The sequence below is a fragment of the Triturus cristatus genome, chromosome 4_1, assembly GCF_964204655.1.
Source record: "Triturus cristatus chromosome 4_1, aTriCri1.1, whole genome shotgun sequence".
Taxonomy (NCBI): Eukaryota; Metazoa; Chordata; class Amphibia; order Caudata; family Salamandridae; genus Triturus; species Triturus cristatus.
This window is the reverse complement of record NC_140585.1, coordinates 1,348,317,314-1,348,340,619: the sequence shown is the minus strand read 5'-3', so window position 1 is coordinate 1,348,340,619 and position 23,306 is coordinate 1,348,317,314. Positions and strand designations below refer to the sequence as shown.

General features: G+C 43.5%; 1 protein-coding gene and 1 long non-coding RNA gene across 3 annotated transcripts in view; one reads left to right on the top strand and one right to left on the bottom strand.

Moving 5' to 3' along the window:
* The window catches only part of LOC146856657 (lactoperoxidase-like), a 1,363,087-nt gene that overhangs the window by 184,636 nt on the left and 1,155,145 nt on the right, over positions 1-23,306 (bottom strand). For both annotated transcript variants that reach the window (XM_085654837.1, XM_085654836.1), the window contains exon 14: positions 19,763-19,977. In XM_085654837.1, coding sequence (XP_085510963.1) covers positions 19,763-19,977 — 215 coding nt within the window. The remainder of the gene's footprint in view (positions 1-19,762; positions 19,978-23,306) is intronic.
* LOC146856658 (uncharacterized) overlaps positions 16,761-23,306 on the top strand; it is a 96,775-nt gene continuing 90,229 nt past the window's right edge. Inside the window, exon 1 of the long non-coding RNA XR_014981544.1 lies at positions 16,761-16,891. This is a non-coding gene — a long non-coding RNA (uncharacterized LOC146856658). The remainder of the gene's footprint in view (positions 16,892-23,306) is intronic.

Sequence of the window (23,306 nt, the reverse complement as noted above, 5' to 3'; positions counted from 1 at the left end):
TTTAACAAGCACTGGCATAGCCAATAGGTCTCGCCTTTAGGACCTTATAAGTATTTAGTTATGCAGCACAATATCCTTGGTGCAACATCATCAACTGTTGCATGGCTAGACACTTATAAGGTCCCAAATGCGAGAACTATTGGCTATGCCAATGCTGGTTAACCATACCAGCAAGAGGTGTGAATAAAATAATTTTTCCTACTAGACAGGTATTTTTAATCTTCCACAATCCTCCCACTCCTATTTTTTTACCATTCTCTTCAGCTATTAGAAACAACACCATAAGCGCTCCTACGTTTTTAGTAGGTTGCAGCACGCCCATTCCACAGCTGGACAGGAAGGACCAAATGATGAAGTATGCCTCCAAGGGGAAACCCTGGTGGGTGCCGGTTATATAAAGAAAACAATCTATTTTACAAGGCAGAAGCAGAAGTCAAATCCAAGATTGATGGATAGGCTCTCTTTGTTTATGGTTGTATATACATAGCAAGTCATATTTTGAAAAAAAACGTCACCATTTGCTTACAGCAGAAACTGAATTTCCAATGGCTGAAAATGCTATAGTTATTCTTCCCAAACACATGGTGCTACCTGATTTAACCTGCTATGAATGTGTGCTAGAGCATGATTTATCAGTTGATCCACATCTACGGAGCACAGCACGCCTGGCCTGAGTGCCTATTATAAAATGAAATGCATTCTGGGTGCTATAGTGTTTGTGTAGAGCAACTGGTTTCAATCACTGGATTGAATGATTTTCAAAACTCCAGGGTATCCTTCCCTTGTGACATGAAGACCAGGCAGCATAACAACTGGTAACATGCATATTGTAGTTGCAAGTGGTCAACCAACTGCGCTGTCTAGCCAGCAACAGCAATGAGATAGCCACTACACAGGCTGCCTCAATCAGACGTAGCACAAACAAGTAATATAAAGAGCTCAATGTCAAAAGCAGTGACTCGATTATCTATCTACATAACATAATAATCTGTCATCTGCATGTTACACAATGTGGTTTCCAGGATATGTATAGTTACCCTTTATGCTACTTTGGGAGTCAAAAACAGTGACTAAGCAAAATTAAGCTAGAAGAGACTTACTGTCGCGTTTCTCCTTGTTGTTAATTTCTTTGTGACCATTAAAAAAAATGTATAAGTTGAATGTCAGACTGCTGTTCATGACTGTCCCTTGTGACTTCACCCCCTTTTTGTAGCCTACTATGATCCCAAATGTATGGGTTCTCGGAGTGACGTTTGTCCAATTCCAGCACTGATGCCTGATAGCCTTGGCTAGCTTTTTAGTGGACAACATAGGGCTACAAGAGGAACTGAGAAAGGACCGAAAGATGATGTGATGATGGGCATACGGAATTTCATGCACATCAACTTGTCAAACACACTGCCCAAAAAAGCACGGGTGTCAAGAAAAGTGAAACAGCACAGAAATGTTATGGTTAGACTGAGTTACACCAAAACCCATACCCCTAATTTGTTGCTGCGATGTAGACCATTACTTTACAATAAAAGAGTGTTTTAAACTGTGCTTGGAAAAGGATGTAGCACTCATTAGTTGGGTATTATTTAAAGAGTTTTATATAGCGCTGGCTAGACCCGTAGGTATCAGAGCGCTTTACATAAGTTCAGCAAAGTTACAACAATAATAACAATTTACGTAACATCAAAATATATGAGACACAATAACAGGAGAGAAGGAGAGATCAGTAGAGAGGGAGGGTGGGCGAGACAGGGAGAAGGGGAGAAAATCTGTGCCCAAAGTCCGGCCGGTCAGGTGACGGTCAGGGGTGAACCAAGTCCGATCTCCTCATTAGCTGAACAGAGCAGCTCCACCGGGCGTCGGACATAATCCTAGGACTCTGCAGTCAAGAAAGAGGTCATGTGTCCTCAGGGAATGTCAGAGTAGTGCGGGGGGTGGGTGGGGGAGGGAGGCCATGGTCAAAAAGAGATCTAGAAGTCCTCTTGAGGTCAGGCATAGTTTAGGAAGGGATGAGTAGGTAAAAGTTCAGCAAGGGGGAAGCAGTCACCAGTGTCGGCCATGTTGGGGTCAGGCATCCTGGGACCCTTTTCCAGACCGGGAGAGAGCCAAGTACAACAGAGCTTTGTGAGGAGGGAAGGGTCGGACTCACCCCCAGTGTCCCTAGGCTCTCAAGGCGTGCATAGACCCTGAAAGGGCGCTGGGGCACATCACCCATTACGGTGGGCAGCGCTGTGGGAGTCGCTCACCTCCATCTTCGGCAAACAGGTGTCTCAAGGCTCAGGGCAAACAAACCGGCATGTCCGCTGCGGCCAAGGGATGTTTTCAACGTGCAGCGGACGGGCCACACAGCTCCGGTATTTCAAAGGAGGGTCCATTCAATCCTAGGCGCCATCTTGAGGCAATATCGTCGGGAAGGTCATTTGAATTGAATTGAATTAAAAATTTATATAGCGCAAAACTGCCACCCTACGGGTATCCTGGCACTGCGATTGAAAAGTATCCACTATAGCAACAGAACCAATTGTCAGTGTGGAGATCTATTATTCGCCCCTTGGAATTTGCTGAAATCCCGGTGTTGCAGCGTCTGTTTTGTACGGCGGCTACAGCGGCAGACGGTCCTGACCTTCAGACGTCAGGAGGTGGGTTAATTATCTGTTAAAATGGGGTCTGAGCGCCGTGCTGGTTGTTGAATGCGGGGCTTTAGCGGAGCAGAAGCTCCAAGCGGCTATGATGATCCTGGCTCCTACCACATTGTCCACATTGGGTAGGAGAGTGAGTTGTTTAAGTGTTGGAAAAGCAGCATTGTTAGAGGCTTAGTTTAGGCCCTTCTCTGCAGAACTCCAGTGTGTGGATTGAGCCCGTCTGTCTCCAAGGAGATTCTGAATTGAGGAGCAGTTCCCAGCCCCCTGTCCAGCAGCATGAGCTTGCTGGTTGGCTCTCTAGCCCCTAAGCAACCCTGAACTTTCCTCCCACACCTGCCCAGGCCCCTTAAGGTTTGTTGGGTGAACCCCAAGACATTCACCTCTGTTTTGTTTACTGCAGCTTCCCTGTGCCCAACATTGCAGTGAACCAAGAATCATGAAGTAGTAAGAAGACAGACTTTGTGCTGTCTGTTTCCTGAAACCTTAAAAGCAATTTTCCTCTACCTGTGACTGCCTCATTTTCACCTGTTTTGTTTGTGGGCTTTATACTTTAAAAATTGAAGTATTTCCTGCCACTGACTGCTTTAATTACCTGTTGCTGTTTGTGGGCTCTTTAGTTCAAAACCTGCTGTTTTTTCACCTGCCCATGACTGCCTGATTTTGCCTCCTAGTTTCTCCCCTAATCTGTGCTCAGACCTGTATATAAGTAATCCACCCTCAACTGCCTCTTGTCTTAGCAAATGAGTGAAACAAGATTAACCCCTCCCACAAAGAAACAGAAATATTATACCTCCGAGGCTAAGCAGAGTGTGCTCTGAGACTGCAGTAATCTGCTCTTAGCGTTTTAAACTATGTTTGGAAAGTGATTATAGCACTCGATTTTGGGCTAGGAGAGTGAGTTGTTTAAGCGTTGGAAAAGCAGTGTTGTTGTAGGCCTAGTTTAGACCTTACCTGCAAAACTCCAGAGAGTGGATTGAGCCTTTGTGTCTCCAAGGAGATTCTGAATTGAGGAGTGTTAGATCTGGCATCCTTGGCGTAGTTTTCCCTGACTCTTTGCCTCTACCTCCTATGTTTTCAATGCTATTTTGTTTTTGCTGGTTTAGATGCTTTGGGCACTTTGCCACTGCTGATCAGTGTCAAAGTGCAAGTGTTCCCTGTATAAATTGTTATGGTGATTGGTTATCCTTGATTGGCATATTTGTCTTACCAGTAGGTCCCTGGTAAAGTGCATTAAGTGTGCCAGGACTGGTAAGTCAAATGCTACTAGTGGGCCTGCAGCACTGATTGTGCCACCCACATGAGTAGCCCCAAAGAAATATCTCAGGCCTGCCACCGCAGTACCTGCGCGCAGTGGCTAACTTCCATTTTGACCTGACAAGTGCACCCACTTGCCAGGCCATACCTTTCCCTTTCTATGCACATAGGACACCTCTATAGCAGGCCCAAGGTACCCCCCTGGGCAGGGTGCAGTGTATGTGAAAGGTAGGACATGTACTGATGTGTGTACCATGTCCTGATAGTGAAATACTGCCAATTAAATTTTTCACTATTGAAAGGCTATGTTGCCCATAGGACAGAATGTGGAATGCTGTGTAACAGGTTTACCTGCATATCTTCCCATAGGAGTGAGATAGATAATTGGAGTCTGGTATCACTGAACTCAGAATTTAATAACACATCTTTTAGTAAAGATAGTTTTTAAATTCTGTGTTTGAAAATAACACTTTTAGAAGAGAGTGACAGGGGCTGGGGTGGCTCCAGGAGTCTGGGTGAGTCCGCACTAGGCTGAATAGATCTATCTGCATTTGGAGTGGTGGGAGGAGTAGCACCTGGGCCTGAATAGGGCTGTGCCTGCCTTCCACAATGCTGGTTCCACCTCCTGCGGTGCGTCTGAAGACCCTGGCCCACATTCACAAAGGAAAATATTGTGCACTGGCAGAGTGCACCCAGAACTGGTTTAAACTGGGTCAAGGACCCCTAACACATAGAGAACAAAAACTCTTGGGGTATGAAAGTAAGAGCTGAAACCCATGTAAAATTAGACTACTTTGTGATCAAGAGGAACCTCTGCCAAAGAAGAACAGCTGAAGAGACTGAGAAGTACTGCCCTTGCTGTGTGCTCTGGGGCGGGTCTGCAGTTTGGTGATTTAACTGAGGAAAGGACAAGGGACTTTGCTGTGTGCTGTGTACCCCTGTTTGCAACAAAGGACTTTGCTGTGCGCTGTGTCCTGAAGTGAAACATCTCCAAGGGCCTGAGGAGAGCTGGCCTCCAGTTATAGAAACTTAGGGATACAAAAGTTTCTAAAGAACGTCTTGTCTCTGCTGTGTGCATGTGCTTGCACCCAGCTTGTGTCCTGCAAGGAGCCCGTGTGGAGAGGAGCTTTCCTCGTGATCGCCTCTGCCCGTGGTTGTGAGGAACCCGAGAAGTGCTGTGTGCCCGCTCTTACCACCGCCGGCCCGTGATTCACCAGGGTGCTGCATGCCTGTTTTCACCGCCGCCAGCCCGTGAGCCCCGAAAGCGCTGTGCATTTTCATCGCCGCCGGCCCAAGTCCGCTGACATCAGGGGAGAAGCCGCGCTGAGATCGATGACAACGCAAGGTATTGCCTAGCAACGAGGGGCTCGTCAAGAGAAGGAGCCACGCTGCAAGCAGGAAGAGCGGAGCTTCACCTAAGCAATGAGGGGCTTGTCAGCGCACGTCGTGCCCCGCCCAGCCAGCCCACGAGAGTGGAAGAGCAAGTGGCGCTCTCTCCTTGGACCGGGAGCCTGCCCCATTGAGTCAGGAGGTGCCGGAGAGAACGGGCAACCCCCCCAGGTAACACGTGGGCTGAAGTCCACTGCTGCCGTGTGTGTCGCTGCCTAGGGCAGGTTGCGGGGGCTGCAGGGAGTTGTGGTAATATCGGAGGCCTGCTTTCCCTCATTCCTACTTAGAGGGTGGCCGGGAGCATTCTTATCCAAGGGGTTGACAACGGAGTCAGCCCTACCGTGTGACCCCGCATCTTTTTGGGGCATATTATTTGTGTTACAACCTACTGCAGGAGCGTCAGTTGAGGACGAAGAAACTGTGCAGAGGGTGACAGGGACAGGACCGGCAGTATTGTGAGTGCTTTCCAAAGAGAGGTAGTCTCTGCACGTACCGTATTGCGCTAGTCTGAGACTGTTTTTGATCCCCTCATATTTTCTTCAGGGGACAAAGGAACTACACGTTTGTTTATGAAAAGAACACTATCAGAAAACATTGCAAAGAAGAGCTAATTGTGTATGTGGAATTTTTGTTGTTTTGGCCTTGCCTGAAAAGTAGATAAAGATAACTTTATTTTTATAACAACCCGTGTGGTGTCCATTTGTGGTGTTTCACTGTGTTACTGTGGGTGTTGGTGCAAATACTTTACACATTGCTTTGGGGATAAGCCTGTCTGCTCGTGCCAAGCTACCAAGGGGGTGAGCGGGAGTTATCTACAGTATGTTTCCCCCTTACCCTGACTAGAAGCAAGGGTCCCTATTTGGTCAAAGGTACCTACATCTTCCAACTAGAGACCCCCATTTCTAACAAAGAGCATCTCAGAGCCCCCTACTCAGCAGCTTGAGCTTGTGGCCACACTCCCTTTATATAAGCTGCTATTGGGCATTACATCTGTGCTCAGATTGACTACAGTATCAGATGTTTCTTTTGGGCTTAGGGTTAGTGTTCTGATTGGCTAATAGGTCTGGGCTTCTTATTGGTCCCAGGGTTAGTGATTCTTTTGTAGGTAGGGCTTAGGGTTAGTTTTCTGATTGGCGGATAGGCATAAGGTATTTGATTTGGTTCCTGAGGCTATGGTTTCTATTGAACATAGGGTTTAGGGTTTGGTTTCTGATTGGCTTCTAGGACTAGGACTGTGATTGGCTGTAAGATCCTGGTCTCCTATTGGTCCTAGGGATTAGAACTAGTGTTGGGATTGGTTAGGGCTAGGATTCTCATTGGCTGAAGCGGTCACCTGACCAATAGGGCTATTTAAGGTCAGGGTTCTGGGTGTCGGGGCTAAGGGTGGAGAGGACAAGGGCAGCTGCATGTTTGGGTCTGTTCAGAATTGGTAAGGCCTAGGGCCAGAGATGCTTCCCATTTTCTCATTCACCAGTACCCACCCTACCATATCTACATCCACAACCAGATAAAACACACTCACAGCAGATGTACTTTATTAATTTACTGCAAACTAACTCTACACGAATTGCAATGCCTCAGCACCCACTACAAAACCCCACAAACCATACGTTTACACCCTTCTACCCAAACTAACACACATTTGCACCTTCACACAAAACACCACTCTATCCTATACATTAACCAAGCCACTCATCACAAACACAACCCAAATCCACACCATACCTACCTATATCCAATCCAGACACACACTACCTGCTCTAATAACTCCTAACAGACCCCTTTCTGTCACCAACAAACCTATTCTCAGTCTTCCATCGTTTCATCTACCAACATCCTCCTCTTTTTGCCACAGTACCAAAACACACTTACACTCAGATGTACCACATATTACTTCTTTTAGCAAACAAATCACACCCATTCTTACCTCTTGTTCATCACATCTCACACACATCACATCTTACACACCACATACACTCTTTTCCAAAACACATCACCACCCCCTTTATCTTGCAGCTTCCATTCACCAACAAAAATGTACATACAATTTCTTCTCAGAAAACAAATACATCATCACCTCCTTTCACTAAAACAAACATAACACACACACCAGCACAACAAAATCTTACACACACAACATCTCATAATACTTTGTCACAAACATCAAACATACACCCACTCCCACCTTCCTGACTTCACAAATAATACACACCATAAACGAACTCCAATGCTAAGCTTTCTATCTTCCCCCACACCTAAGAAAGGTACAGAAAGACCACAACTCTCTTTTAACATCCATTGGACACTTTAGAACCTTACAACATGACCCTCATGCTGCACCACCACCCCTAACCCATACACCTTGCACACTAAATAGACGCAAACAAAATAAACAATATGCCACTCTTCAAAAGTTTGCATCTCCATGTTTACTGCACAACAAGCCTACTCCACAAAGAAAACACAGTTTACCAACTCACCTTCAACTACCTTCTCCACCACCTTCACACACAGACCTATCAAAATAACTTCTTAGCCTGCTGAATGAGGAACACTCCACAGAACAGCTACACTATTGATATCCTCATTCAGCTAATACCAGCACTAACGACACTGCCTACTAATTAATGCTCAATCACTCTCAAAAAACAAGGATCACATCTACGACCTTCTCACTGACACACAACCTGACTTCCTCTTAATAAATTAATCATGGTTGGGAGATGATACGGCTCCAGTCTTGCATGAAACCGTTCCTCTAGGCTATCAAACTATCACACACAATCATATAGGCTACAGAGGCCTCCCCTTCTAGCTCGAGTCCAGCCAGGGGTACCGAAGGACAGAGCGGTGCCTCCCATCCTGAGCGGATGCCAGGGGAGGTGAGGAGCACACCCGCATAAAGCCGGGATTGCATCTAACACTCCTGTGACAGTCATTCCTACTTTATACGCATAGGAGAAATACAGGTTGTATTGACCCAACCAGTTTTTGTTTGTAATCTTACTTGCTTTGCACATATAGCACATGATTTACAGTAGCGTTTCCTTTCTTAAGGTCCTGATGAAAGCCAGGATCATAGCATCCTCAGGCTGAAACATGTAGACCTGCCATCCTACTTGGCCTTTTTACAGTTATTTGTTGAAAACTGTATACGCACTGTTTTTAGGTTTGACACTAGGATAGCGCCTATTAAAGTTTTCAGTATCCCAGTAGTCAATTTTAACAACATCACCTTCTTCACATACACTTTAGTCACTTGCACTCCAACCATCACCTCAAACTTAATTCCAAGACAACTCATCTAGGGACTATTGCAACTCCCATCTTATGCGACTCCCTGAAATATCTGCTAGCTCCCTTTGATAGCTGAGAAGGTTGTAGCGTACAGATACACTAGAGTTTGCAACCCAGTGGAATCCCAAACGATGAAGCATGCCACTCCGGTGGGTGATGGGATTCTATCCTTTTGATAAGTTTTCCCTAATTAATTCAGTTTGACCAGTTGCTGTTAGAGTATATAACACATATTTCTTTTCAGACCAACAGTTTTTCTTGTGTTTGTTGAGGCTAAGGTCGGGGACTTAATCCTGTTTGGTCTTAAAATATTTTCCCTAAGACCCCCTTTTTGAATGACTTAGTGATAGATACAGAGGAGGTGGCCTAGCTGTTGTGTTCAAGCAAACATTAAATATCACTAAAGCCGACAACATCTCCATACAAGGTTGTGAGACCCTCTTCACTAGTTTCAACCCTACAGCGTCTTCCTCCTGTAACTTCCTGCTTCTTTACAGATCTCTACCTAGCAATGCAACATTTCCAGACACACTTCTAGACACAGTTTCAAACCTTTTAATACTACAATCCAACCTATCCATTCTGGGTGACCTAAACATTTGATTTGACAAACCCAATATGCCCCATCCAAAAAGAATCATCACTGGCCTAGATTCACTGAACCTACATCAGATCGTTCACAAACCCACACACATTACCAGACATATCCTAGATGTCATTTTTGCAAATATAGAACTAGTTACCTTTCAAACAATAACTCAAGTCACATGGTCAGACAACCATTTGCTTGCATTCCAACATAAAACAACACAAAGCAACACACCTAAAACCAACTTATGTGCATCCACCTATTGACCATGGAACAAACTCAATTTGGAACACTTAGAAACACAACTGACATTCAATACAGATCTAGACAAAATACATTCCGATCAAAAGCAATATGAGTGGCTACAGGAAGCTTTTGAACATCCTAATACCACTAAGAATCACACAACAGAAAAAATAAAACAGGCACCTTTGAGACAAACCGAGCTAAAAGAGATAAAACAACAAATTAGAAAGCTGTAACGTACCTGGCCAAATCAAGACAAACTTCACCTACATAAACTTAACACATTATACAAGTCAGCAATCAAAAAAGCTAAAAAAAGATACTATTCAAACAGAATTCAAAATGCTAAATGTACAAATAAAGAATTCTATAAAATTATCACTGAATTTCGTAAACCAAATTGCCTAGAAGGAGCTCATCCCATTACTCAAGAATTCAAAGACAAGGAAGTAGTGGTGACTAAGGGATGACCATCATGATACCTGTACCTGTGTGTTCATCTTTCACAAACTACCTTTATCTTTCTCCTCAATTGCGATTTGGACTGCTGTCTGTGGAAGCGGAAGGCAAGGCGTGGGGATGGTTGTTACATGTTATACATTGCATTATTTACCGATGTTGACACAACGGTGGCCTCCTGGAAGTGTACTGATTATGTACTAATACGATGTCACTTATGGCTGGTCAATATCAATTAAAAATTTCAATAAACATATATTTCTTTTAAGAATTCACAGTCAAACTGGCAAATCATTTACATGACCAAAGCATACACATTGGACTCCCTTTTAAAACACAGAAAATTCACTTGCACTAATCGTTTTCCAAAACAACAATTCCAGAGTACGCTAACCCAGCCTCTCCATTCCTTCCAACAAATTTCATACAATGAATTTATGGGCCTGGTCAAAGCAAGCAGGCCTGCCTGCAGCCCTTCTCACCCCTGTCCACCACAAACCTTCAAGAAAGTTCTTCTAACTACCTCTGCTTGCACACCAGTAAGAAGAATCAACAATTCCTTAACTACTGTAATATTTCCAGAAGATCTCAAAAAGTCATACATACACCCATTACTAAAGAAAACAAACCTGAACCAGGCTTAACCCCAACAACTACAGGCCGATTACCAAAGGACCTTTCCTGGGCAAACTGATAGAAAGAGCAGCATTTACCCAGATGTCACGATTTATTGAAGATAATTCCATACTTTCAGATTTCCAGGCAGGATTCATTCCAGCAAGAGGCACAGAATCTGCCCTCATTGCCATCTGGGATAACCTTGAGAACACAGATAACTGGAATGGGGTTGTTGTACTACTTCTCTTGGACCTCTCATCTGTCTTTGACACAGTTGACCATGACACTCTATTATTCTAATACAAAGACTCTACGAACCCGGCATAGAGGGGACTGCTCTCGTCTCGTCTCACATCTTAACTCCAAAACAGATCTAATGTCATCCATATCTCACCTTTCTCATCCAAACCGTACTTCACATAAGCAGGGGTCTCTCAAGGCTCTATCCTCTCAGCCATGCTTTTCAACATTTGCATGAAGTCATTACCTGCACTGATCAATCAGTTTAACCTCACATGCTATAACTATGGAGATGAAACACAAACACTCCTTAAACTAGAAAGCTCCTAAGACATTCGAAACTCACCAATTTTCAGTTGTCTCAGCACCGTGGATCATTGGATGACATGAAGCCATCTCAAATTGAATGCTTCCAAAATGGAAATACTCACATGTGGCGATTGGAAAAATTATGACCCAATCGCTGCCTGATCTGAAGATCTGGGAACCCCACTCAAAGTATCAAAGCAAGTAAGAAACCTTAGAATTACCATGGACTCTAAGCTACCAAGACTGCCTAAGTGGACAGATTAGCAAGATCAAGCTTCCTTACTATAGAAACTCTGCGATGCATCTTCCCCCACCTGGGATTTCCCCACAAAGTCCACTCTCTTGTTCTGTCAAAACTCGATTACGCCTCTACTGCGGATCATCTTTAACAACTATGAAAAGACTACAAAGGATTCAGAACTCTGCTGCCAAACTACTTTTACAGATGAATACAAAAGACCACATCTCCCCTGCCTTGAAAGCCCTATATTGGGTACTGGTTGCCAGAAGATCCACATTCAAGCTGCTTTGTATCATCCACAAAACGATTCATGGAAGAGGACCGCTCTTCATCAGGAATAAAATCACCAATTACATTCCACAAAGGAACCTCTGCTCTAGATTGGCAGCTCGCCTCAAAATCCCTCCATACAAAAAAAAAAACATAGGTGGCACATCCTTCTCTGTTCAAGCAGCTAAACTATGGAACTCTTTACCCCCAAAAATAAGATCCACGGATAACTACCTTATTTTCAGAAGACTACTCAAGAGTTGGCTCTTCCCCACATAGTCACTTATTTTGTGTTGCTGGGGTTGTCAGTCTAAATATGTCTCGGGTGCACTTGGTACACGAGCATTACGATCTGAGGTCTCCTGCTGCATTAATAATAACACACCCCACATGGTGCATTCCCTGCATTTTCTGTGCATTGCCCGGATGATTTAATCTATTCCGGTTGCAAGTTTTCATCTGTGATATAGTTTGCTAGCCGGTTGGCTGTTCCTGCATTACATTGACATCACTCTTCAGCCAACCCACGGTCGCGTTACTCTGTATGAGGGTAACGGGATGCGGGTCTGTTTGACGTAAAAGTCCTACACTATGTTTGAGGTAGTTCTCAGCACCGACAGGTTATGACCTATCGATTTCCAGACCTTTGGTTGTGAAGGGCTGGAAGTGTTGGCCTCTTGGAATCCACCTTACAATATTATGAATTTACATTTGACGGTTGAAAAGAGATGGATATTCCATCCATTAGACCCTCCTTCAACACCAATAACCACCGTTCTTGTGGTGTGTTATGTGTTAAGTTGGTTTGTGTTCGCTACACAATACGCTGTTTTTATTCATTGTTTTCACAGAGCGGTGTCTCAAGCCCTGAGTTGTTACCAGGAGCGGCAGGCGTAGTCCCGATTTCATTACGGGTAAGACTGAGGCATTACTGTCCGATAGTCTGAGTCCACTTGGGCTTGTGGTTTGTTTGTTTGTTTTACACTGCCGAGCCATGTATTTATTGTTTTGTTTTATTTACACAGGTACTTACCACTGTGACTGACAAGATACTTTAGACTAGTATATCTGATCCTGCGGTATAAGGTTGGTGTATCGGCCTGTCTTTTTCCAAGTACTAGCACCAATTGTAGCTTCGTGCACTTCGGTGTAGGTGCAGTAGTTTGTGTTATAATGGTCCTGATGAAAGCCTAGATCTTAAATGCTCTGATCTGTACAGGCTGAAACATGTAGACCGTCTTTTGGTTTTGTTAGTGCGTTTGGTCATTGTGCCAGTCCGCGCTATTACCTTGCTTTTAACGTTGACACAGGGATAATCATTATTAAAGTCATTTGTGTTCCTGTAGTCAATTTTAACTCACTTGCTTTACACTGCACTGCTTATATTCACCTCACTTAGGACAGCTTCATCGATCTTTAGGAGATCATCTTCCATCAGCGTAGATTAAAACATCGGCGAGCTCCTCCCGTAGTTTCACACTGGGAGTAGTAGCTCCTCAGCCAAACTAGGTTTGGTTGAGAGGAGATCCCATATGATGAAGCATGCCACCACGGTGGGTGATGGGATCATGTCCTCTTTTAAAGGACTTTGCTAGTTTTGCTTGGCTTTAGTTCAGTTACACTCAGACATTTCGAGCCCTTTGTTTGTGTGTCGTGTTTGTGTTTTCTTTACCTCTGGACTTTTTTGTTGAGACTTCCCCACATATCCACCATACTCAAACATAAATATACAGCATATCCCTCTGTATATAAGCATTTATTTAGACTATAGATATATACCTACATATGTGTATTGATTTGTATAAAAGTATATAATAATTATGATGGTGATTACGATGGCAGGTGGACTCGAGTCTGCCCTCCATCGTAGCAGTCCCTGGGACAGCCCGCCTGTAAGGCGGCGGTTCTACACCCCACTTTAGGATGTAACTGCCACCATGGCGGTCGCATTCAGGCACTTTAACATTGCGGTGTGTGCTGCTGGCAGCAGCACCTGCCGCAATGTGAAATTGCCATGCCGTGCATTTCTCTGCACTATGTGGCAGGCACCATGCGGTGCCTACCACTTAGTGCAGGGAAATACAGGAGGGTACCATAGGTACACCCCTAGTGCACCACCACCTCCCCCCAACACAAGGGGGGGGTCTGCAACGGACCCCCGAAACCAATCCCCGCCAGCCTTTCCCTGGCAGTTCTACCATGGAAGGCTGGCTGAGGCCAGCATCGTAATTTGGCAGATGGTGCCTGCTAGGAACCACTACTATACCACTACTACTATACCAGGCAATCAGATCGAAAACATGTATAAACACAAATACATTAATTACAGCAACACGTGAAAGTCTGAGTTTATTAAATAAAAAATAAATCTACATATATTACCTTCCTCATACATATATACCTTCAATGTACTTATGTATCTTTATATTTATTCCTTTGCTTCTAATTCAGCATCTCCAATGCACTACTCTATATCTCACCCTATATCTCTCTCAATATAACCTCTACCTCCACTGTGACTCCTATCAAACCTCATTCTACTACTCTCTCCAATGCACTACCCTATTTCCCACCCTATACCTCTCTCAATATATCCTCTACCTCTACTCTCTGACTCGTCTCAAACCTCATTCTACTACTCTTTCCATTGCACTACCCTATTTCTCAACCTATACCTCTCTCAATATATCTTCTACCTCCACTCTCTCACTCATCCAAAGCCCCAATTGACTACTGTGATCCCCAAAATAACCCTTTCTAGACTATTACCTCCTCTACCCCTCCTTGCATCATCTCATATCTCTTTGACTATTCAGATCTCCCAAACAAGCCTTTCTAAACTCTTCCCTCTGACTTTCACCCCCTCCATCTCCTCTTTACTCATCCCAAACCTCCTCCTTACTGCTATGAGCTAAAAAAGCACTTTCCAGACCCTACCCTCTTCTATCCCTCCACTATCCTTTTCAATCCAAATAACAGACTAACATCTCAAGTGCTCAAATTAATTTCATAATACCCTATATTAATTCTCCACTAACCGTGTTTGGGTTCCTGACTTGCATGGTACCCACCGAAAATTGCTTCGACACCTCATCGGAGTAAAAAAGTGCTATACAAATGCAAACTTGTCCCTCTTCTATTCCTCCACTATCCTTTGTCAATACAAATAAACTCACATATCCACCTCTCAAATTAATTTCATATTCCCCAACACTTATTCCCCAATAATCCTGTTTGGGTTCCGGAGTAGCGTGCTACCCGCCGAAAAGCGCTTCAACACCTTATCAGGGGTAAAAAAGTGCTATATAAATGTAAACCCTTCCCTCTTTTATCCCTCCACTATCCTTTTCAATCCAAATAACAGACTAACATATGCACCGCTCAAATTAATTTCATATTTCCCTATACTAATTCACCATTAATTCTTTTTGCGTTCTGAATTAGCGTGCTACTCACCGAAAAAGTGCTTTGACGCCTTGTCAGGGGTAGTAAGCACTATATAATGCAATTACAATTACAAGAAATGTACGGCTGTCTACGGTCACTCTTATCTCCCCAGGTACAGGCTATTGGCGTAAGGTATGTAGAAATACTACGCCCAGAGAAGACACAGCCAGTAAAGAGAACGTAGGAGAAAAGTTAAGTCAGCGACACGGAAATCATAGATCTAGAAAGCAGACAGGTGAGGCCTGGTCCCGCCCAACCCCAGCTTTAACTCTGGGGCCATCTTGTAAAGATATATGTCCATAAGAGTAAAATAAGTGGATATTTTCACACAAGTTATCAATTAAAAATCAGCTGATGATGCTCATCTTTACAAATATGAAATAAGCCACCTTTATGGAAACAATATATATAGTTAGGCAGTTTTATACGATGCACATACCCAGAATGCAAACTATTCTTATTTGTGCTTAGATTTCCTATAAAGAAAGTAGATAGTGAGGATCATCTGCTAAATTATGTTGGTGCAGCAGAATATATATATATATATATATATATATATTTATTATCTACTGGCGGTCACCAGTAGATAGTTATAGTTACAACCTAGTTTCCATAGGAAATCTCAAAATTCAATTTTGAATAACTTTGGCGCCGGTTGACGAATCCTCGCGAAATTTTCAAAACTAATGGGGCGCTCCGCTCAGCTCCTACCCTGAAAGTCTCGGGGTGATTCGTCAAGCGGGGGCCGAGAAAAAAGGGGGGTCCCAAAACGCGTTTTCCCCATGTTATTTTCCATAGGACCTTTAGACACAGCTACAGCCCGAACGGCTGAACAGAATTACGTGAAATTTGGCAGAGAGGTAGCCATAAGGTCAAGGAAGTGCCTTTTGCAGGTCTGGTGTAAATCTGTTCAGAATTTCCTGAGAAAATAGCATTTAAAAGCATATCAATATCTATACGCGCGCACCGTGCGCGCACTAGGCGCGCACCCTGCCGTGCGCGATTGCAATTCTGATTGGTTGTTGGATGTCGGCAAACATTCGAATCGGTCGAAACCAGGAAGTGTCGGCCGCCATTTTGTCTCTCGCAGTCTGAGGGGGTGAAAAAAAAAGGTGGAGAACGTGAAAAGGGGGCAGAGTGGACAGTTCCTGACCCCCTAGCCTTGGTCAGGGGGTCACAGAAGGACCCCCAAGGGAGGAAAAAACAATCTTTTTTATTTTTTAAAAATCGCGAGGTGCGCGCACCCTGCGCGCACGGCGCGAACTGCGAACCGTGGGTGCTTTTTTAAAATCGTCTATGAAAGACTGAGACTCCTTTGAGTTAAAACGATCTGTTTTCATCTAATTCAGTACACACAGACATGGCAGCCAAGAAAAAGGCATCTGGACCTTGAACTGTTCCAGTCCTTCGTCACTTGTTGTGAATATGTAATTCTCCAATGAAATCAATTTCTATTGTATTTAAACACACATCATGTTTAAGTGTCAGTTGATATGCACTGAGGAAGGCTGAGACGCCGAAATGCATTTGCATCATTAAATTAACTTTAAAAATGTCCCGTGAGTGCTTCGCATCTGTAGCCTGAATTTATCTACGTGACCTCACCCCCACGAATAGCGGTTTAAAGCACCCGCCCCGAGTGCAGCAGCAAGGGTGAGACTGGGAGCCGGAATGCAATTACTGCTAGCACTGCCGAAAGAGAGAATGACACAGCATCCTACCAGCGCTGCTGACAATTATTTAATTGAAGGACTGAAGTAATTCATACGGAAACCTGCAGGATGCCAAATCTTTCTCCTTTCTGGCAGGCGAGGGACTTGAACAACATCATGGCACGTATTTTTGGAGGCATCACAACCGGACCAATCTCGAAGGGCTGGCTAAGTCATGCACCATGTGAGTTTAACTGTATTCTGCTTTTTTTAAATCGTCTATGAAAGACTGAGACTCCTTTGAGTTAAAACGATCTGTTTTCATCTAATTCAGTACACACAGACATGGCAGCCAAGAAAAAGGCATCTGGACCTTGAACTGTTCCAGTCCTTCGTCACTTGTTGTGAATATGCAATTCTCCAATTAAATCAATTTCTATTGTATTTAAACACACATCATGTTTAATTGTCAGTTGATATGCACTGAGGAAGGCTGAGACGCCGAAATGCATTTGCATCATTAAATCAACTTTAAAAATGTCCCGTGAGTGCTTCGCATCTGTAGCCTGAATATATATATATATATATATATATATATATATATATATAATGGTTTATATATAAAGTAAGCGCTTATTCGCCATTTGATTAAGGGAAACGCTGTGTTTGTGTTGGTTCATTGACAGAAGCAGCGACCGGCATGCCGTCTGATTAAGGGAAACAATACATCTGTGTTGGAGGGTGATGGGAGAGTGGAAGCAGCAACAGGCGTAAAGAAACCTTTAAAAAAAAAAAGGTTCTGCAAAACAACAGATAAAGAAAGTAACCGTAAGGAGACTGTGCTTGGCTGATGCACCTTAGCCTTGATTGGAAGAGAAGTCTCGGCTGCGTGAATGTCTTAGGAGTCAGCAAAGAAAAGCGATGCAGGAGTGAACCAACGTTAAGCAGCAGGTCTTGCAGAGCGCATGTGCGCTGCCCAGGCTCAGCAGAGAAAAAAGGAGACAAAATACAGTTGGCTAAGCAAAATACTATGTCTTCTAAGATGGCCTAACAAGGATTCCCACTGAACAAACCTTCTATATACACGGTTTGTTACACTCAATGACCAACACCAAAACCATTGCCTACTATGGTAATCTGCAAGACTACATCTAACAAAAATATCTGTCTCAGTGGCATAGCTCAAACTGATGGGGCCCCCATGCAGAACGTGTTGAGGGGCCACTGAATCACGGTTGTACGACGGTACAACGCAGGTAAATACATCGTATGCCTTTACCATGCATTTTTTACCACGCATGTTTTTACCACAAATATGCTGTTATAACGCATGCCATTACCATGCATTGTTTTTATACATAAAAACAATGTATTTGTGGGGGTTGCAAAGGCATGCACGTGGTAAAAATATGCATGCAAAAAATGTGCGGTAAAGGTACAAAGAGGTAAAAACCTTGTTGTAAAGGCTATTTACCATATTTCACAGATATTAATTGGCCTATGGCTGAATGGGGCCCCTTAAGGAGTGGGGCTGGAGGGTCTGAGTTACGCCCCTGACCTATCACTAGGCTTTAATATAGAGTAATAACAATCCAACCCTAAATGCCTAATGACATTACCACAGGCTTTGCACAATAAATATGTCAGTCCGAGGGCCTTTATCATAGCGTTTCATAATAAGCAGATCAAACCTGTTGTCATGATCACTGGCTTGCCACCATAACCAACTGTACAGAGTATAAACTTTGCCACAAGCCAAAAACTGCAAAACAAGTAGACTTTTTAGTTGAAGCACGCAAATTCAGCCCAATGAAATCCTATAGTCAGGGAATCAAAATTATGGAGCCTAAGCACCTCTCTCTGAAAGCTCTTGTTGTTGATCACATACGGTCAGGCGACAGTTGCACAGTCAGCCAGACTTATGAATCCATGTAGATTAATACAGCCCCGGGCTCTCAAACCCAAAACTGCACTCTGAAGTCTAAAGTTAATGACTACCCTCCTGCCATCCGTGCTGCTGCCAGCTCCTGCCATCTGTGCTGCTGTCAGAGAAAAACAAACAGCACAATTTATCTAAATCACTCTTTCATAGGATTACAAGTTCTTGTGTGTGTCCCTGTAAGTTCAGGCAGGCAGCTGGATAAATAAACAAAATAACATAGCTGCGTGAAGGACAGGCACTTATTTTGTAGAAGTGCACAACTTCTGCCAATCAAAACAGGTACCACTGGAAATCAACATGTGAGCAAAGAAAGTCCCTCTCCTGGTAGTGCTTCTTAAAGAAGCCCTTTTTTTCTGGCGACAGGTGCACTGTCAAGACAGGCCTAAAAACTGGAGGCTCCTCCAATGGGAGCCCCGGAAAGCCATAAGTGGCAACTGGCGCAACTTCTGCAAGATAGGTCTTCACTAAGGATTTGCTGCATAACCTCCATATAAACGTTTAAATGGAGAGAGGCTGAATATCACAGTCAGAACCCTAGAGAACACCTACTACACATGATCATTAGTAGTTAATCTATCATTGATCAAAACAACGCTAAATATTTATTAGATAAACCCTCTCTAAATTTAGATCATCAGTTTTCTACTTAATGGTAAATTACGTTTGTCAAATAAGTTCACCTTTGTTTTGACAATATTAATATGCATTCTGTTTTCTCTGCAATATTTTTATGAAGCTTTAATTTGTCATTGAAGCTCAATGAGTGTACGTGCAAAAATGACTAGATCTCCTACATGAAGCATAGTAATTGTGTTTACCTGTCTCTCACACCCAGTTCTCCTTGTGTTTCGTATCTACTTTCCTCACATGCAGTCACTCGAGTGCTTCAGTTTCATCTATTTTTTCTCCTTTCACTTCATTAGAGCTCACCATTTCATATCTTCTCCTTATCTCTCAAACTATCTCTAAATACTATGTCCAGTACTGCTGTAACCTCTCATATTATTAATATAATATTTTTCCCCGCAGGTTTTCAAACCATTAAACAATATATTCTGTCAACTTTCATTTGGTATTCAACTGTTGTGCTATATAATTGATCTCAGATCTCATTTTTCCACTAATATGCAATATCATATACTACTGAAATTATTTTCATAAGGCCTCGCTTACCTTTTGGTGGTGGTGTCGTTTCTGCCCAAGCTGACAGATCAAGTTCATTTAAAGACTTGCAGCTCACAAAGCCCTGTGGGTATTCACTGCCAATGAAGACATCTCTTGGGACTTCTGTGAGACCACTGTTGTCACAGATGATCCGTGAAAGGGAGGTGGTACTGAGAGCCAAGCGCTGCTTCTTGCTGAACACACCAGCATTCTGCCACCAAAATCTGTATTTGGAAGAGACCATTGATAAACGGTTTAGATTACTTAAGAGTGACCCTTATGACAATAAATTCAAAATGTATTTGACACAGTACTTATCCCCAATCCATGATCGTTTAAAGACTAGACAATGTACTGGTAAGAAAGGTAATGCTAAGGACTCTAATGAGAAAGAAGCAGACTCAGTATAAAGCAATCTCCCTTCAATTAATTTGTGCTTTACCAACTGATGAAATATAAAAGAAGTGAACTGTTTACACACTACAATGCCATGCATGAGTAAACAAAGAGCCACAGGAGTGGTGTTGAGCCAACTATGAGTTTATTGGGCAAATTTAGTCATCCAGAGAAAAACGACATCTAAAAAACCCTCAAGCAAATTTACAATGAAGACAATCCCTCAGTTGCACGGGATCATGTTGAACAATGTTTATGTGGGTGCATACAAGTCGGTATTGTCATGTTTGTCAAGGACACACCTTGCTTTTCAACACAAAATGCAAATATTAGTGCTGTTTATATGGCACTGAACAAAAGGGCACGTGAGCTCTTGAATAATTCTATTCTGCAGAAATATGAACTGCAACCAATAAGCTCAGTATCAGAGGGGTGGTGAATGGGAAGATGGCGGCATTACCATAGTGGCCAAGGGATGCTCACTCACCCTCTAACGGCGTTAAGACTGGCTATATACTGGGTGCCTGGGAGACTTCTGAAGGAGATTTGTTGTGCATGGAGGATGCTGCCGCTCTTCATCTGGCCAGTCTTTTAGTCAAATTAGTAGCGCTACTCCTGCATATCAGTCTCTGGCTCTGTTTCTTTGCTTCTATTGGATTATGACCACCTCCTGTGGTGTTGTGCTGTAGAGTTTCTGGCAGTATGCTCTAGGGGGACTAAAAGGCCTGGAGTCACTGCCAGAGATAGGAAGGCACCAACATGATACAGATGCAGCTCTATAAATTGAGTGGGTTGCTGTTAGTCACTGTTGAAGTTTGGTTGGGTTTCATTTTGCTTAAGAAGTCAAACTGGTGAGCTGGACACACTTTTGTATTTTGAATATTTTGGCTATGGTTTTTGTTCCCTCCTCCCCTGCCTGATGGTAGGACTTTGGAGACGACTGACATAATAAGGGTGATTGGTTTCTAAGGAAGCTTTCAGCTGGTTTTGTTGTGCAGTAGCTCAAGCTGAGTAAGCTGTAAATATTTCTGAAAGTCCAAGTATCTTGCCTGTTGTCTTCCTGCATACAGATGTCTTCCTACAGTCCAGCTGACCAAGGAGCCCAGTCAGTGTCATCTTAAGGATTTTTGGGGCCCGGGCAATAAATATTTTGGGACCTATTTCAAGGCTCCATGATGCCAAACAATATTGAATTAGATGTTAAACCTTCATACAAAAACAACTGAATGTGTCTTGGCTAGAGCCCCAAAAGATCCGTCAGACGATACTTGACATACATCTAGCCGCACAAGACTTAGACAAAGTAAACAAATATGGCTGACCGTGATGGAGCATGGTTTGAATACAAGAAGTGGATACCTTGAGGCTTAGAAAAAAATTGGAGAAAAGGTGTCTGAGAAGGTAAAATTAAGAGGGACAAGGCTGCAGGCAGTGTCTGAGAGTGAGCTTTGCTGTCAGATAGCCTTGGGTCAAAGCTGCGATGAATATTTCTACGTTCGGACTTAGTCTTTAAAATGGAAGTCGAAAATCTCCAGTGAGACGAGGCAGGGGGCTGTAGTTGAAGACATTTCACGAGGCCGAATATCCCTTTGGCAAAGGACCTCTGAAACAGATTTAATGAAGTGGAGAAGAACGTAGCGAGAGAAGCTGAAAAGTCAATCTGAATGGCGATGCACCTCGGGTGGATAGGAGAGCAGGGTGGTCTAAGTCCTCCGTTTTGGAGATTGGCCATCTTGGCCCCTTTAGCACCACAACAAGGGGTTCAGGACTGATGGGTTACCTCTTGGGGGTTTAGACTCACTCAGGCTGGGATCAGGTGTCAGTTTAGGATGGTGGGAGCCTTTTATGTCCCTGTGGCTCTGAACAGGAGACCAGCAAACTAGTCCTTGGATCCTCTTCTGGTAGTCCTGGGTGCAGATGAAGAAGTAGGACTCAACAGCAGGGCTGGCCTCTGGGGGTTCATGGCTGGCTCCAGGCAGTGAAGCAGTCCTTCCAGGTACAGCAACAGTCTGGCAGAGTGCACAGCAGGCCACAACAGCAGGCAGTCCTCGGAGTCCTTCCACTGGGCCAGAGTGGGTCTGAAGAGTCTTATTTTTATAACCCTGGTGCCCTTATTCTGGTAGATGGGAGAATCTTCTGGAAAGTTTGTTGCAGTGCATGGAATTTCCTGACTCCCCATCAGGCTGCAGTGGCAGAGCATAGTCTATTCAGGGGTAAATGGGGTTGTGCTCGGCTCCATTCGACCTCCATCCTGCCAGTAGATTTAGATGGCCCATTGAGGCACATCTGATCACTGTATTATGTGACTGTCTGGGAGGAATTCACAAAGTCTAGCTGTCAGTTACACCCAGTCATGTGACCCAAGACAGGCCTCAAGCACAAAGGGCCAAAGGCAGGAAAAGGTCCAACATATTAAAAGTGGAATTTTCAAAAGTGTAATGAAAAACCCGACTTTACCATTAAAGAGGGATTTATCATTACAATTTCTTAGGTATCAAACATGAAATATTTACCTGCTCCCAATTATGAATCACAGCCTATTAAATGTAGTAAGGATCCCCCAGTGTTATCCTATAGGATGGGTAGGCCCAGGGCCGGCTTTAGGGCGGTGCGACCGGTGCCACCGCACCGGGTGCTGGCTTCCTGTGGGCGCCGTGTTTGAAAGTTGATTATGCTTTTGAAGCACCTGCTGCAGCATTTCTTTCCGCCGGCAATTATCAGGCCTCACATAAATGTCAAGATAACTTGTGTGATTAATTATCTTCCTGGAGACAGATCAGCATTTTGAATAGTTGAGTTTTTGACTGCGGTGAAGTTAGTGCAGAGGGTTAATATGCCTGCTGCAAAGAACGTGTACCAAGTAGATTACAGAATGCATATGATGTAAACAGATCAGCAGGTTACTGCTTTCAAAAGAGACATCTTTTTGTTATTTGCAATTTATAACTTAAAGTCCTAATATAGAAAAGTGAGCTATTAACTTGCATCCTAGAACTGCATACACACTGCAAAGTATACATTATTAAAACATTGATTAATGTTGCAAAAAGGGTTAATTTGGCTAGAAATCGATTCTTATTATTAAAGAAAACTCCCAACTATGCTGTTTCTTTTTCGACTCTTAGTTTGTGCTTCTCCACACCAAGCACTCGTAAAC